Genomic DNA, 13,037 nt, shown 5'->3' with positions numbered 1-13,037 from the left:
GAAAGATTGACAAAGTTAAAAAAAAAAAAAATACATTTAATATTAATGATTTAGTGACTTAATTATTATTAGGAAAAATAAGAAATGACTGCATTTTGTTTCAATGATTCACGATTTTTTAAGTTATTTTAGTGATGGAGCGTTGAATGGAAATGCGAAATTGCAAACTCAAAATCTTTCGATTGTAGAATATGGGCGAATAATTTTCAGTATTAAAAATTTATTTAATACTCAAATTATTAAGAATAGTTTCAAAATAATGAAATTATATGTTTTTAATATTGATAAAATTTTGAATTACCTTTGAAATTATTTGCATGCATCTTTTATTAACTCGCAATAACGCTGAAACACCTGAAAAGAAAAAAATGTTCCCTACTATCCCTTTTAATCGGATCTTAGCAATAAAATTATCTAAAATAATTTTCTATTTTTCAATTAAAATAAGTTATATGTACTTTGTTTTTAGGTTTTTGTTATTTTAGTTTACGTCTATATTTCTATTAAAAAGAAACAAAGTAAAATATTTGAAGTTGACAATTTATATGATGCCAATCTTATTGGCGATGTCCAACGCATCATAATCACGGGCCAAACGAACATAAGCCTTCTTTTGACCATCGGGTCTGATCAAAATGTTAACTTTAGCTACTTTGATGTCATAGAGCTTGCGGACAGCAGCACGCACGTGATTCTTGTTTGCACGCAAGTGTGTTAAGAATACCAATGTGTTGTTGTCTTCAATCTTCTTCATGGCAGCTTCAGTGGTCAATGGATATTTGATGATATTGTAAGCGTCCATGCTGTAAAAATATATTTTTTTTATTTAATTTGTTGTGATTTAAAATATCTTTAATGGTTATTTATTGAAGATTTTGTCAATTTCTTAAAATATATACATATTAACCAAATGTATATTTTAGTTAACACAAATAATGTTGTTTACAGATACTTCATGGATCATAATTTAAAACAACTTAAACAAATTAAACTTTTTAAATTGTGGAATTCTTACCGATTTCTGGTTGGTACAGATTTCCTTGGGTACTTGGGGTTGCGGGGCAACTTCAAAGTCTTAGGTCTGCGGAAATGTACGTTTGTACGTACTTTACGTACACGGGTACCAAAAGCGCCCTTGATAATCTAAAAATATATATATATATGTTGTAAATAATACTCCAGCGATATTCCTCCCTCATGCTTACCTTGGTCTGAGCCTTTTTAGCCTTCAACAAAGCTACAGCCTTAGCCTTTGAGGTACCCTTTTGTACCTTTGAGCCAGGTTTGGTAGCAACCTTCTTGCCCTTAGCAGCAGCACGAGCCTTTGCGGACAGTTTAGCCAAGATGGATTGGGGCTTCTTGCCAGCAGCAGCCTTCTTTTTGGCATCCTTGGTTTTTGGCTTAGCCTTAGAGGCAACTTTCTTGCTGGGAGCGGCTTTCTTGGCTACTGGTTTTTTAGTGGCAGCTGCAGCAGGTTTTTTAGCTGGAGCTGGTTTCTTGGCAGCAGAGGCGGGCTTTGCTGCAGTTTCCTTTTTGCCACCAGCGGCAGAAGTAGTAGCCGAAGCCTTCTTCTCCGGTTTCTTATCACCAGGCTTGGCAGCTATTTAATAAAAGTAAATATAACAAATATTTAATAAACAATCATTATATATCTACTATAACAAATAAGGTTAGATTTCAAAACAACTAGAAAATGCACAAAATCTATTACTTAAATTCATATTTTTATTATCTGCTTCTTATTTTTTATTGAAAATTTTCATATTTTTTATATTTCTTATATGTATATCCACTTTAAAACACGACCGCGTGTTCTTCATTGCAGCATGTTTGGTTTTTTCATATTTCTTTCGTTAAATTTTATTAAAATTCCACCATTAAACATGTTTATTCATTTGCTATTCGGTTTCTTATACCTTTTTCACCTTTATTAGAATATTTTTATAATTTGTTCACAATATTTTCTCAAAAAATTCTTACCGGATTTCTCGGTTGGCTTTTTAGGTGGCATTTCTACGAAAAAAAGAAATGAAAAGGAAAATTTTTTGTCTTTTTCAATCGGGCGGAAGTTCGTTGTTCGAAAATCATATCGAAAACATGGCGATTTTTAGGAAATGTTCGGAAAACTAATAAATATGTTCGTAATATTGTGTAATGTTTAAGGGTTGCGTTTTAAAATATTTTTATAAAGTATGTGCAATGTAAGCACAGGAGTGTGAATATCGTCTTACTGACGTGTTCAAAAAGATATTTATCGTTTATTTTAGGTTTGTTACGCATATTTCCCATACAAAATTCCTACAATAAACCATCAATAACTTTATTAAGCATTAATGAACATGCGGATTAGACTGTAATAAGATCTACTAAGATGGCATCATCTATCACTCAGTCTTAGAATAGTTGAATGAATTGCAAACAAATGTATATATTATTATATATAAGCAATCGGGATTATTATTGAGGTAGATGGTGTATTCTTTAGAACACTGACTTAATATAATATACATACATTTTTTCTTAGCACGAAATACATTTGTTTGTGTTTTTACAGAAACTCACCACACAACAATCGAAAACAGCTGTTTGCTGTTTTAACAAAAGGTTGTTTTGTTAGGGGGTATATTATTTTATTGTGTTAGTAAGAAAACAACACATGTATATTAGAGATGAACGATATTTTCACGACTGTGATTTTATCATCGTGATTGATAATTCACTGGTAACTACTGCGGCTGAAGTTATCAAAAACAGTTAATTAGGGATGCAACATCGCTCTTTAAAACATCGATGTTTTAAAGTATCGATGTTTCCATGATAAACATCGATGTTCAAAAACATCGGTATTGTGAACGATACATCGATGTTTTGATTACACATCATTTAATTTTCAAAAAAGCCATCGTGATTGATAATTCACTGGTAACTACTGCGGCTGAAGTTATCAAAAACAGTTAATTAGGGATGCAACATCGCTCTTTAAAACATCGATGTTTTAAAGTATCGATGTTTCCATGATAAACATCGATGTTCAAAAACATCGGTATGTGAACGATACATCGATGTTTTGATTACACATCATTTTAATTTTCAAAAAAGCCATACATTTTTACCACCTTATTCATAAACAACATTTATTTAATAAATGGTTTATAAAACAAAATTTTCATACAAAATTTGATTTATTATTTATCAAATCTTTATTTGTTTCAATTACACTAAGTATTATAATTTTGCAATAGAGTTAAGGAAAAGTAGCTGTGATAATCAGGTTCCTAGAAGCCTATTTATGTATGTAGCTGTGACAATCAGGTTCCTAGAAACCTATTTATGTCATGAGTAACAAACGTCTTGGCATCGAGGGGGGATATAGCATTGCTTCCGAATTAAAAATATTATATTTTGTTGTCCAATTTTTTATAACCATAAACTGTTTCTTGTAAGAGTAGTTATATGGAGGGTAGTGTCAATTATGGACCTATCCTCATCAGTTTATACAAATATTATTTCATCGCTGTACTCGTATCTTTAATTCAGTCATGAGGTTTAAAGTAATTTTCTGAAGGAAACCGATCAGTTATTGACAGGTTTAAAGTAATTTTCTGAAGGAAGGAACCCGATCAGTTATTGACAGATCCTCATCAAATTTAAAAAATGTCAGTTCCTATAAAACTATCGTAATTTGTAAGAATTTTTAAGCCATGGATGAGCGTTTAAAGTCATTTTCTGGAGTGAATCTTATATAACTAAGGGTCAGTTATAAACCGATCTTCATAAACTTTGTACATAATTAGGTATGTTTCGTTAAAGAAATGGTTTATTTCGAATTTCATCTCCTGTGAACTCTCTCTCCTAATGAGAGTTAAAGTAATTTTCTGAAGTGGCTATTTATCGATCCATCTTCATCAAACCCGTAGGATAATTTCTGTTCCCTAAAAGGCGCCCTTATAGGGAGGGATGGGGTCAATTATGGACCGAACCTCACAAAACTTGTTTAGGTGAAATTTCATCGCTTGTAGTAGTATTTGAGCGTTAGAGTCTTGTTCTAAAGGGGACCTTATATGGTGGGTGGGGTCCATTATAGACCGATACCCTTATAGGGGGGATCGTGTTATATGGTCACTTATAGACTGTTACTCATAAAATATAGTAGAGGTGTTTTGGCTCATACGAACATTGTTTTTGTCAAAGTTCAGCTATATATCGTCACCTAAAACGCAAACGGCCCTATCTAACATTTTAAAAAATTTACAGGAGAAGCAAAAACTATTTAAATTAAAAAGTTTGTTTCTATCAACGCGATTATTAGTAGTAAATAAACAGATTGTTTAATAGTGGAATATTTAAATGTTTTTGTAGATAGGGCCTTTTGTTTTTTGTAAATAAAATCGATAATTATGGTCGAAGTCCAATTTTTGGTGTGGACGTTTGTTTTGATGCAATACATTAGAATCAACAATTAAAACCGATTTTGAATTTTTGGTTAGTTAGGGCCGTTTGCGTTTCATGTAACGATATGCTTCTTAAGGTCAGTTATGGGCATTAAAGTCATTTTCTGAAGGGGATCTTATATGGAGGTTTTGGGTCAATTATGGACCGATTCTTATAAAATGTAACTAAAAGATTTAGGTTCCTATAAAATATGTTTCTGTCGAATTTAACCGCTATATATGCTACTTTTAGACAGTTAGAAGCATTTAAGTGATTTTCTACAATCACAAATTTAAAAATATTTTATTTTTTGTATTTTCAAATTTTTCTTTTCATTTGTGAAAAATGTATATAGCCCTATGAGCTAGTAAAATTTTATTAACCAAAAATTTCATTTTCAAGTAAATTGCTACCGATTGGCACACACTTAAAGATTTAAATATTTATATATGGGCATTTCTACCTAGAAGTATATTTTTTGTCACAATGCGACTCATCATTGCCCATATCTCCGAACTTTTTGATTTTTCGCAAATATACTATTTACATCCCTAAATCAAAAAGTCCATAAAAGTTATTTGTTGATAATATTTGTTTTGACCATATCTCAAACACTTTTATTGATTTTTTTATTATTAAAATAAATTTCTACAATCACAAATGTATTATAAACTAAAATTATAAAATAATTTATTTTTTGTATTTTCAAATTTTTCTTTTCATTTGTCAAAAATTATATTAAAATAAATTTCTACAATCACAAATGTATTATAAACTAAAATTATAAAATATTTTATTTTTTGTATTTTCAAATTTTTCTTTTCATTTGTCAAAAATTTATATAGCCCTATGAGCTAGTAACATTTTATTCACCTCATATCTATCAAAAATTTTAATTTTCAAGTAAATTGTTACGATTGGCACACACTCTAATATTAAAATATTTATATATGGGCATTTCTACCTTGAAGTATATTTTTGTCACATCGCGACTCATCATTGCCTATATCTCCGAACTTTTTGATTTTTCCCAAATATACTATTTTACATCCCTAAATCAAAAAGTCCATAAAAAGTTATTTGTTGATCATATTTGTTTTGACCATATCTCCGATTCTTATGGACCGATTTTTACTGGTTTCTCATAGTTTTTAATACTCTATTCGACTACGATATGCCAACTTGCATATTTGTAAAGAATGTCAATAGTTATATCCCTAATGTACATACATATATGACCACTTCCAAAATTTGATTTTTTACGACATATAACCGAATATAACACTTTTACTTGTTAATTATTTTAATCATAAAGAAATTACGGCTTAAATAGGAATAATCTGCCTTTAGAGTTGCGAGTTTTCACACATTCTAATAATGTTTTCAAATTGAAACTTTTGGAATATTTTTCAAACTCTTTATGATCCCTTTAATTGATGTTGTTGTTCTGGTTTTCATTATCCCTAACTGGACCTATTTCATTTGTTTTTTTAAGAAAATCTTGAGACTTATTTTTTACCCATCCCTGCATAATTTCTTACACAATTTTCGTGCTTGCTCTGTTTTGTTGTTATAAACAATATATTTGCTTTCAAAATCCCACTTTTTGATCTCTCGGATTCCGTTTTTATTTAATCGTTGAAAATGTAAATACTAACCCGTTATGACAGTGTTGTCCAAACAATTGTTTAGACAACGTTGTCTTGATAACAACGTCATTGTATTGAAAAAATTCTATAGAATTTGGTTTTTGTGCAATTAAAATTGATTTTTTAACATAAGTTTTAGTGAAATCAGTGTTTATTTTCAAATGCGAATTTTGGATTGTTTTTATAAAATATAAAATATAGCATTATTTCAGTAGAATTATCTGTGAGTTGTCGTGATAAAAAGCATTTTGTTACCCCTATGCTTAACATAAACAAAAAACTGACAATTTGTCTGCAGACGTTTTGTCAAGTGCTGTGATAAATATTTGTCTAATATAGACATGGGGTAAACGTAGTTCAAAACTTAAGGCTCATTAGTCTCTATGTTCCGTTCCGTGATGAATCAGCTGATTCCTTTTTGGCTTACCTGTGTAAGTCGTTAGTTTTGGCCGTAACGTTGAAGTTACGTTGCAGATGAACCTGTAGAAAATAGAATTTTAATACATAAAATGTAAACAAGAAAAAAAACAGTCATATTAATGTTTTAATGTTTTAAAAATAATGTACATCAGAAAATTTTAATTATTATACTTTAAAATTATACATTAAAATTAATGTACTTCTTATATATATTTATTAAAAAAATTCATACTAAATGTTATTGAAAAAAATTTTAAATTAAAAAGTAAGAGAAAAAACTCTAAAATATATCAAAGAAAATATAAAAGTTGTCATTACATTCAAAATAAACGCCATAAGAAAATACCAAGGAAGAAAATAAAAAATCGTGTTTCGATAAAATGTTTACTTTTTATATTAATTATATAATAATACTAGCTATACCCAGTGTGCTTTGCTACACTAAAAGCAAAAAAAAGAAAACACTTACACATGGGAGAAGCCACTCAAATTATTGCAAGTTCGCCAATTTTTCCGAACGCTAATTAAAGTCATTTTCTGGAGTGAATCTTATATAACTAAGGGTCAGTTATAAACCGATCTTCATAAACTTTGTACATAAATTAGGTATGTTTCGTAAAGAAATGGTTTATTTCGAATTTCATCTCCTGTGAACTCTCTCTCCTAATGAGAGTTAAAGTAATTTTCTGAAGTGGCTATTTATCGATCCATCTTCATCAAACCCGTAGGATAATTTCTGTTCCCTAAAAGGCGCCCTTATAGGGAGGGATGGGGTCAATTATGGACCGAACCTCACAAAACTTGTTTAGGTGAAATTTCATCGCTGTAGGAGTATTTGAGCGTTAGAGTCTTTTTCTAAAGGGGACCTTATATGGTGGGTGGGGTCAATTATAGACCGATACGATAAGAATTTTAATGTAAGCTATGGAAAATGTAAATAATATTGTATTGTATTTAATTCATATGGGAGGGGGCAACCCCCCATTGAAAGTCCGCCCATTTTTCTCTAAATGTTCACATGAATGTCAAAGTTCTTTATGTAAAATTTGAAGATTCTTGCTTCTACAGCATCTAAGATATACAAATTTTTCTATATAATTCATATATAATAATTCCCCCAAAATGTTCAGAATAATATGAAAGTCCCTTTTCCAAAATTTTAGAAATCTAGTTCTATTAGTTTCTTAGATAAAATATTTAGTTGTATTTAATTCATATGGGAGGTGCCGCTCCCTTCATTGGGAGTCCGCCAATTTATTACCCAAAATATTTATATGGATGCTAAAGTTCTTCGTGCAAAATTTGAAGTTTTTAACTCTAATAGTTTCCAAGATAAACGAATTTGTGTATTTAATTAATATGGGAGGTGCCACGCCCCCTGCTGCTAGTCCGCCCACTTTTTATCCTAACTAATCATATTGAGACTTATGTGGCTCCGACCAAATTTGAGGGCTCTAACTGTTACATTTTCCGAGATATACTGATTTAATATTTTCTTAATATGGAAGGTGCCACGCCCACTATAGTCATTCCGCCCATTTTGTTCAAGAATATTCTTGTGAATGACAAAGCTGTCCGTGCAAAATTTGAGGACTCTAATTGTACCAGCTTCCAAGATATATGACTTTTAATAGTTATTTAATAAGTAGGCGTGGCACCTCGCCTACTTGAAATTTTAAAATAAAAAGTAGCCTATAGTTCCTTCCAGACATAGAGCAAGGTTAAAATTTCAAGAAAATCGGTCCAGCCGTTTAGCCATCTATAGACTTCAAACAAACAAACCCACAAGCAAATAAACACACAGGTTGTGCTAAAATCTGATTTGGAACGTATGCCGGAGCATTCTTATTTTATCAAGGGAGGAGGACAACAAAGACATTTAATCACAATTGACCCAGAAAAACTTATTTAAAAACATAATTTTCTTCACTTTTTTAAAATTTTTACAACTTTTGCGATTTTTTCTTAATGTAAACAAACAGGAATTTTGACAGATAAGATTGTAACAGCTGATGACCAACTGTGTGGACGAGGCTACCTTATTAAGTGTACACTGATTAACGTAGCTGAAGAAAACAAACAGGGGATTTTTGGCAAACTTTTTTCAGAGTTGCATAGAAAGGTACTTTTTTGTGTATACACGTGGAAAACTACAAAAAAAAGTAAACAAAGCAAAAAATACATAAAAAACATAAACAAAAAGAAAACAAACCATAACAAACTCATTGATTTATTTGTGAAATATTGAAACATGGAAATAAAATTGGAAATCCTTTTTGAGCACTAAATCTGAAATGTGTTATTGATAGGGAATCGAAAACGAATCGATCTCTGTATTAATTTTTCTTCGGGGTACTTTGTATGAGATGCTGTGATATAACAAACTTTGAAGAAGAATTACAAATTTCATGAAAAAGGTTTTATACTTAAAAGATGCTGTAACGTAACAAACTTTGAAAAGTTCACAATTTATGGAAAAAGTAGTTATACTAAAAATTTTAAAATATTCGTTGAGCAGCAAAACCAAAATATGTGATCGATAGTTAATCAATAGACGAATCGATCCCCATATTGATTTCATTTCTGGGTACTTGCTGTGGGATGCTGTAACGTAACAAACTTTGAAAAGTTCACAATTTATGGAAAAAGTTATATACTAAAAAATTTTAAAATATTCGTTGAGCAGCAAAACCAAAATATGTGATCGATAGGTAATCAATAGACGAATCGATCCCCATATTGATTTCATTTCTGGGTACTTGCTGTGGGATGCAGTAACGTAACAAACTTTGACAAATTAGCAAATTTATGGAAAAAGTTGTTATACTAAAAAATTTTAAAATATTCGTTGAGCAGCAAAACCAAAATATGTGATCGATAGGTAATCAATAGACGAATCGATCCCCATATTGATTTCATTTCTGGGTACTTGCTGTGGGATGCTGTAACGTAACAAACTTTGAAAAGTTCACAATTTATGGAAAAAGTTATTATACTAAAAAATTTTAAAATATTCGTTGAGCAGCAAAACCAAAATATGTGATCGATAGATAATCAATAGACGAATCGATCCCCATATTGATTTCATTTCTGGGTACTTGCTGTGAGATGCGGTAACGTAACAAACTTTGAAAAGTTCGCAATTTATGGAAAAAGTTTTTGTACATAAAAATTTTAAAATATTCGTTGAGCAGCAAACCAAAATATGTGATCGATAGATAATCAATAGACGAATCGATCCCCATATTGATTTCATTTCTGGGTACTTGCTGTGGGATGCTGTAACGTAACAAACTTTGACAAATTTGCAAATTTAGTAAAAAAGTTGTTATACTAAAAAATTTTAAAATATTCTTTGAGCAGCAAAACCAAAATATGTGATCGATAGATAATCAATAGACGAATCGATCCCCATATTGATTTCATTTCTGGGTACTTGCTGTGGGATGCTGTAACGTAACAAACTTTGACAAATTTGCAAATTTAGTAAAAAAGTTGTTATACTAAAAAATTTTAAAATATTCTTTGAGCAGCAAAACCAAAATATGTGATCGATAGATAATCAATAGACGAATCGATCCCCATATTGATTTCATTTCTGGGTACTTGCTGTGGGATGCTGTAACGTAACAAACTTTGACAAATTTGCAAATTTAGTAAAAAAGTTGTTATACTAAAAAATTTTAAAATATTCTTTGAGCAGCAAAACCAAAATATGTGATCGATAGATAATCAATAGGCGAATCGATCCCCATATTGATTTCATTTCTGGGTACTTGCTGTGGGATGCTGTAACGTAACAAACTTTGACAAATTTGCAAATTTAGTAAAAAAGTTGTTATACTAAAAAATTTTAAAATATTCTTTGAGCAGCAATACTAAAATATGTGATCGATAGGGAATCAATAGACGAATCGCACCCCATATTGATTTTTTTTTTCTGAGTACTTGCTATTAGCTGGTGTAACGTAACAAACTTTGACAAAGTCGCCAATTTTATGAAAAAGGTATTATACTAAAAAATTTTAAAATATTCTTTTAGCAGCAATACTAAAATATGTGATCGATAGGGAATCAATAGACGAATCGCACCCCATATTGATTTTTTTCTGAGTACTTGCTATTAGCTGGTGTAACGTAACAAACTTTGACAAAGTCGCCAATTTTATGAAAAAGGTATTATACTAAAAAATTTTAAATATTCTTTGAGCAGCAATACTAAAATATGTGATCGATAGGGAATCGATAGACGAATCGAACCTCATATTGATTTTTTTCTGAGTACTTGCTATAAGACGGTGTAACGTAACAAACTTTGACAATTTGGCATATTTAATGAAAAAATTTTTATACTAAAAAATTTTAAAATGTTCTTTGAGCAGCAAAACTATAATATGTGATCAATAGGGAATAGACAAATCGAACCATATATTGATATTTTTCCTGAGTACTTGCTATAAGACGGTGTAACGTAACAAACTTTGACAAATTAGCAAATTTTATGAAAAAGTTTTTATACTAAAAATGTTAAAATATTCTTTGAGCAGCAAAACTAAAATATGTGATCGATAGAGAATCAATAAACAAATCGAATCGTATATTGAGTTTGTTTCTGTGTACTTGCTATAAGACGGTGTAACGTAACGAACTTTGACAAATTTGCTAATTTAATAAAACCGTTTTTATACTAAAAAATTTTAAAATATTCATTAATCAGTATTTTAGGAAAATCTTTTTTTCATAAAATGTGAACCTTTCAATGTTTGTTACGTTACACCGTCTTATACAAGTTTTATGTACAAAAACTTTTTTTCATAAAATGTGAAATTTTCAAAGTTCATTACGTTACACTGTTTATAGCAAGTACTCAGAAAAAAATCAATAAAGGAATCAATCAATCTATCTATCTATCGATTTCCTATCGATCAATAATTTTAGTTTTGTTCATGGTTTTGTTGCTCAATTAATATTTACAGTTTTTTTAGTATTAAAACTGTTTTGTTGAATTTGCGAATTTGTCAAAGTTTCTTACGTTACACTGTCTTATAGCAAGTACTCAGAAAAAAAATCAATATATTATTTAGATCGTCTATTGATTCTTTATCGATCACCTATTTTAGTTTTGCTGCTCAGAGAACGTTTAAAAATGTTTATGTATAAAAACTTTTGGGTTAAATTTGCGAATTTACAAAGTCTGTTACGCCGTCTAAAAGCAAGTAAGCAATATGGTGTTCGATTGGTATATTGATTCCCTATCGGTCACATATTTCAGTTTTGCTGCTCAAAGAATAATTTAAAATTTTTTGGTATAAAAACTTTTTTATAAAATTTGCGAATTTGCCAAAGTTTGTTACGTTATATCGTCTTGTAGCAAGTACTCAGGAAAAAAATCAATATACGGTTCAATTTGTCTATTGATTCCCTATTGATCACATATTATAGTTTTGCTGCTCAAAGAACATTTAAAAATTTTTTAGTGTAAAAACTTTTTCATAAAATTTGCGAATTTTTCAAAGTTTGTTACGTTATATCGTCTTGTAGCAAGTACTCAGGAAAAAAATCTATATATGGTTCAATTACATATTTTGGTTTTGTTGCTCAAAGAATATTTTAAAATTTTTTAGTATAAAAACTTTTGGGTTAAATTTGCGAATTTACAAAGTTTGTTACGTTATACCGTCTTATAGCAAGTACTCAGAAAAGAAATCAATATTGGGTGCGATTCATCTATTGATTCCCTATCGATCACATATTTTAGTTTTGCTGCTCAACGAATATTTTAAAATTTTTTGGTATAAAAACTTTTTCATAATATTTGGGAATTTTTCAAAGTTTGTTACGGTACACCGGCTAATAGCAAGTACTCAGAGAAAAAGTCAATATACGGTTCGATTGGTCTATTGATTCCTTATTGATCACATATTTTAGTTTTGTTGCTCAAAGAATATTTTAAAATTTTTTTGTATAAAAACTTTTTCATAAAATTGGCGACTTTGTCAAAGTTTGTTACGTTACACCAGCTAATAGCAAGTACTCAGAGAAAAAATCAATATGGTGTTCGATTGGTGTATTGATTCCCTATCGATCACATATTATAGTTTTGCTGCTCAAAGAATATTTTAAAATTTTTTAGCAGGACAACTTTTTCATAAAATTGGCGACTTTGTCAAAGTTTGTTACGTTACACCAGCTAATAGCAAGTACTCAGAAAAAAAATCAATATGGGGTTTAGTTCGTCTATTGATGCCCTATCGATCACATATTTTGGTTTTGCTGCTCAAAGAATATTTTAAAATTTTTTAGTATAAAAACTTTTTTATTAAATTTGCTAATTTGTCAAAGTTTGTTACGTTATAGCGTCTGATAGCAAGTACTCAAAAAAAATCAATATGGGGTTCGATTCGTCTATTGATTCTCTATCGATCACATATTTTAGTTTTGTTGCTCAAAGAATATTTTAAAATTTTTTAGTATAAAAACTTTTTCATTAAATTGGCGACTTTACAAACTTTGTTGTGTTACACCGCCTTACAGCAA

The 13,037-nt window shown here is 30.0% G+C and overlaps 1 protein-coding gene across 1 annotated transcript; it reads right to left on the bottom strand.

Moving 5' to 3' along the window:
• Positions 1-458: 458 nt before the first annotated feature.
• Positions 459-2,117, bottom strand: LOC119616439 (60S ribosomal protein L23a-like). The gene is made up of 4 exons (XM_037972774.1): positions 1,981-2,117; positions 1,206-1,600; positions 1,016-1,143; positions 459-803 (listed from the first exon to the last, which is right to left on the bottom strand). The coding sequence occupies exons 1-4, from the start codon at positions 2,009-2,011 to the stop codon at positions 542-544; spliced, it is 816 nt and encodes a 271-aa protein (XP_037828702.1). The 5' UTR covers positions 2,012-2,117; the 3' UTR covers positions 459-541.
• Positions 2,118-13,037: the final 10,920 nt, after the last annotated feature.

The sequence above is a fragment of the Lucilia sericata genome, unplaced genomic scaffold (assembly GCF_015586225.1).
Source record: "Lucilia sericata isolate MDLA Ls3-8-SP2 unplaced genomic scaffold, ASM1558622v1 Contig000072F_arrow, whole genome shotgun sequence".
In the NCBI taxonomy this organism is placed as follows: Eukaryota; Metazoa; Arthropoda; class Insecta; order Diptera; family Calliphoridae; genus Lucilia; species Lucilia sericata.
Note: the sequence above shows the minus strand (reverse complement) of the source record. Positions and strands in the feature narration are given on the sequence as shown.

Coding starts and splice junctions, on each gene's coding strand:
- LOC119616439 (XM_037972774.1), bottom strand. CDS start 2,011: ATGCCACCTAAAAAGCCAACCGAGAAATCCG. Junction 1,601..1,980: donor AAAGCCAACCGAGAAATCCG/GTAAGAATTTTT, acceptor TTTATTAAATAG/CTGCCAAGCCTGGTGATAAG. Junction 1,144..1,205: donor CTAAAAAGGCTCAGACCAAG/GTAAGCATGAGG, acceptor ATATATTTTTAG/ATTATCAAGGGCGCTTTTGG.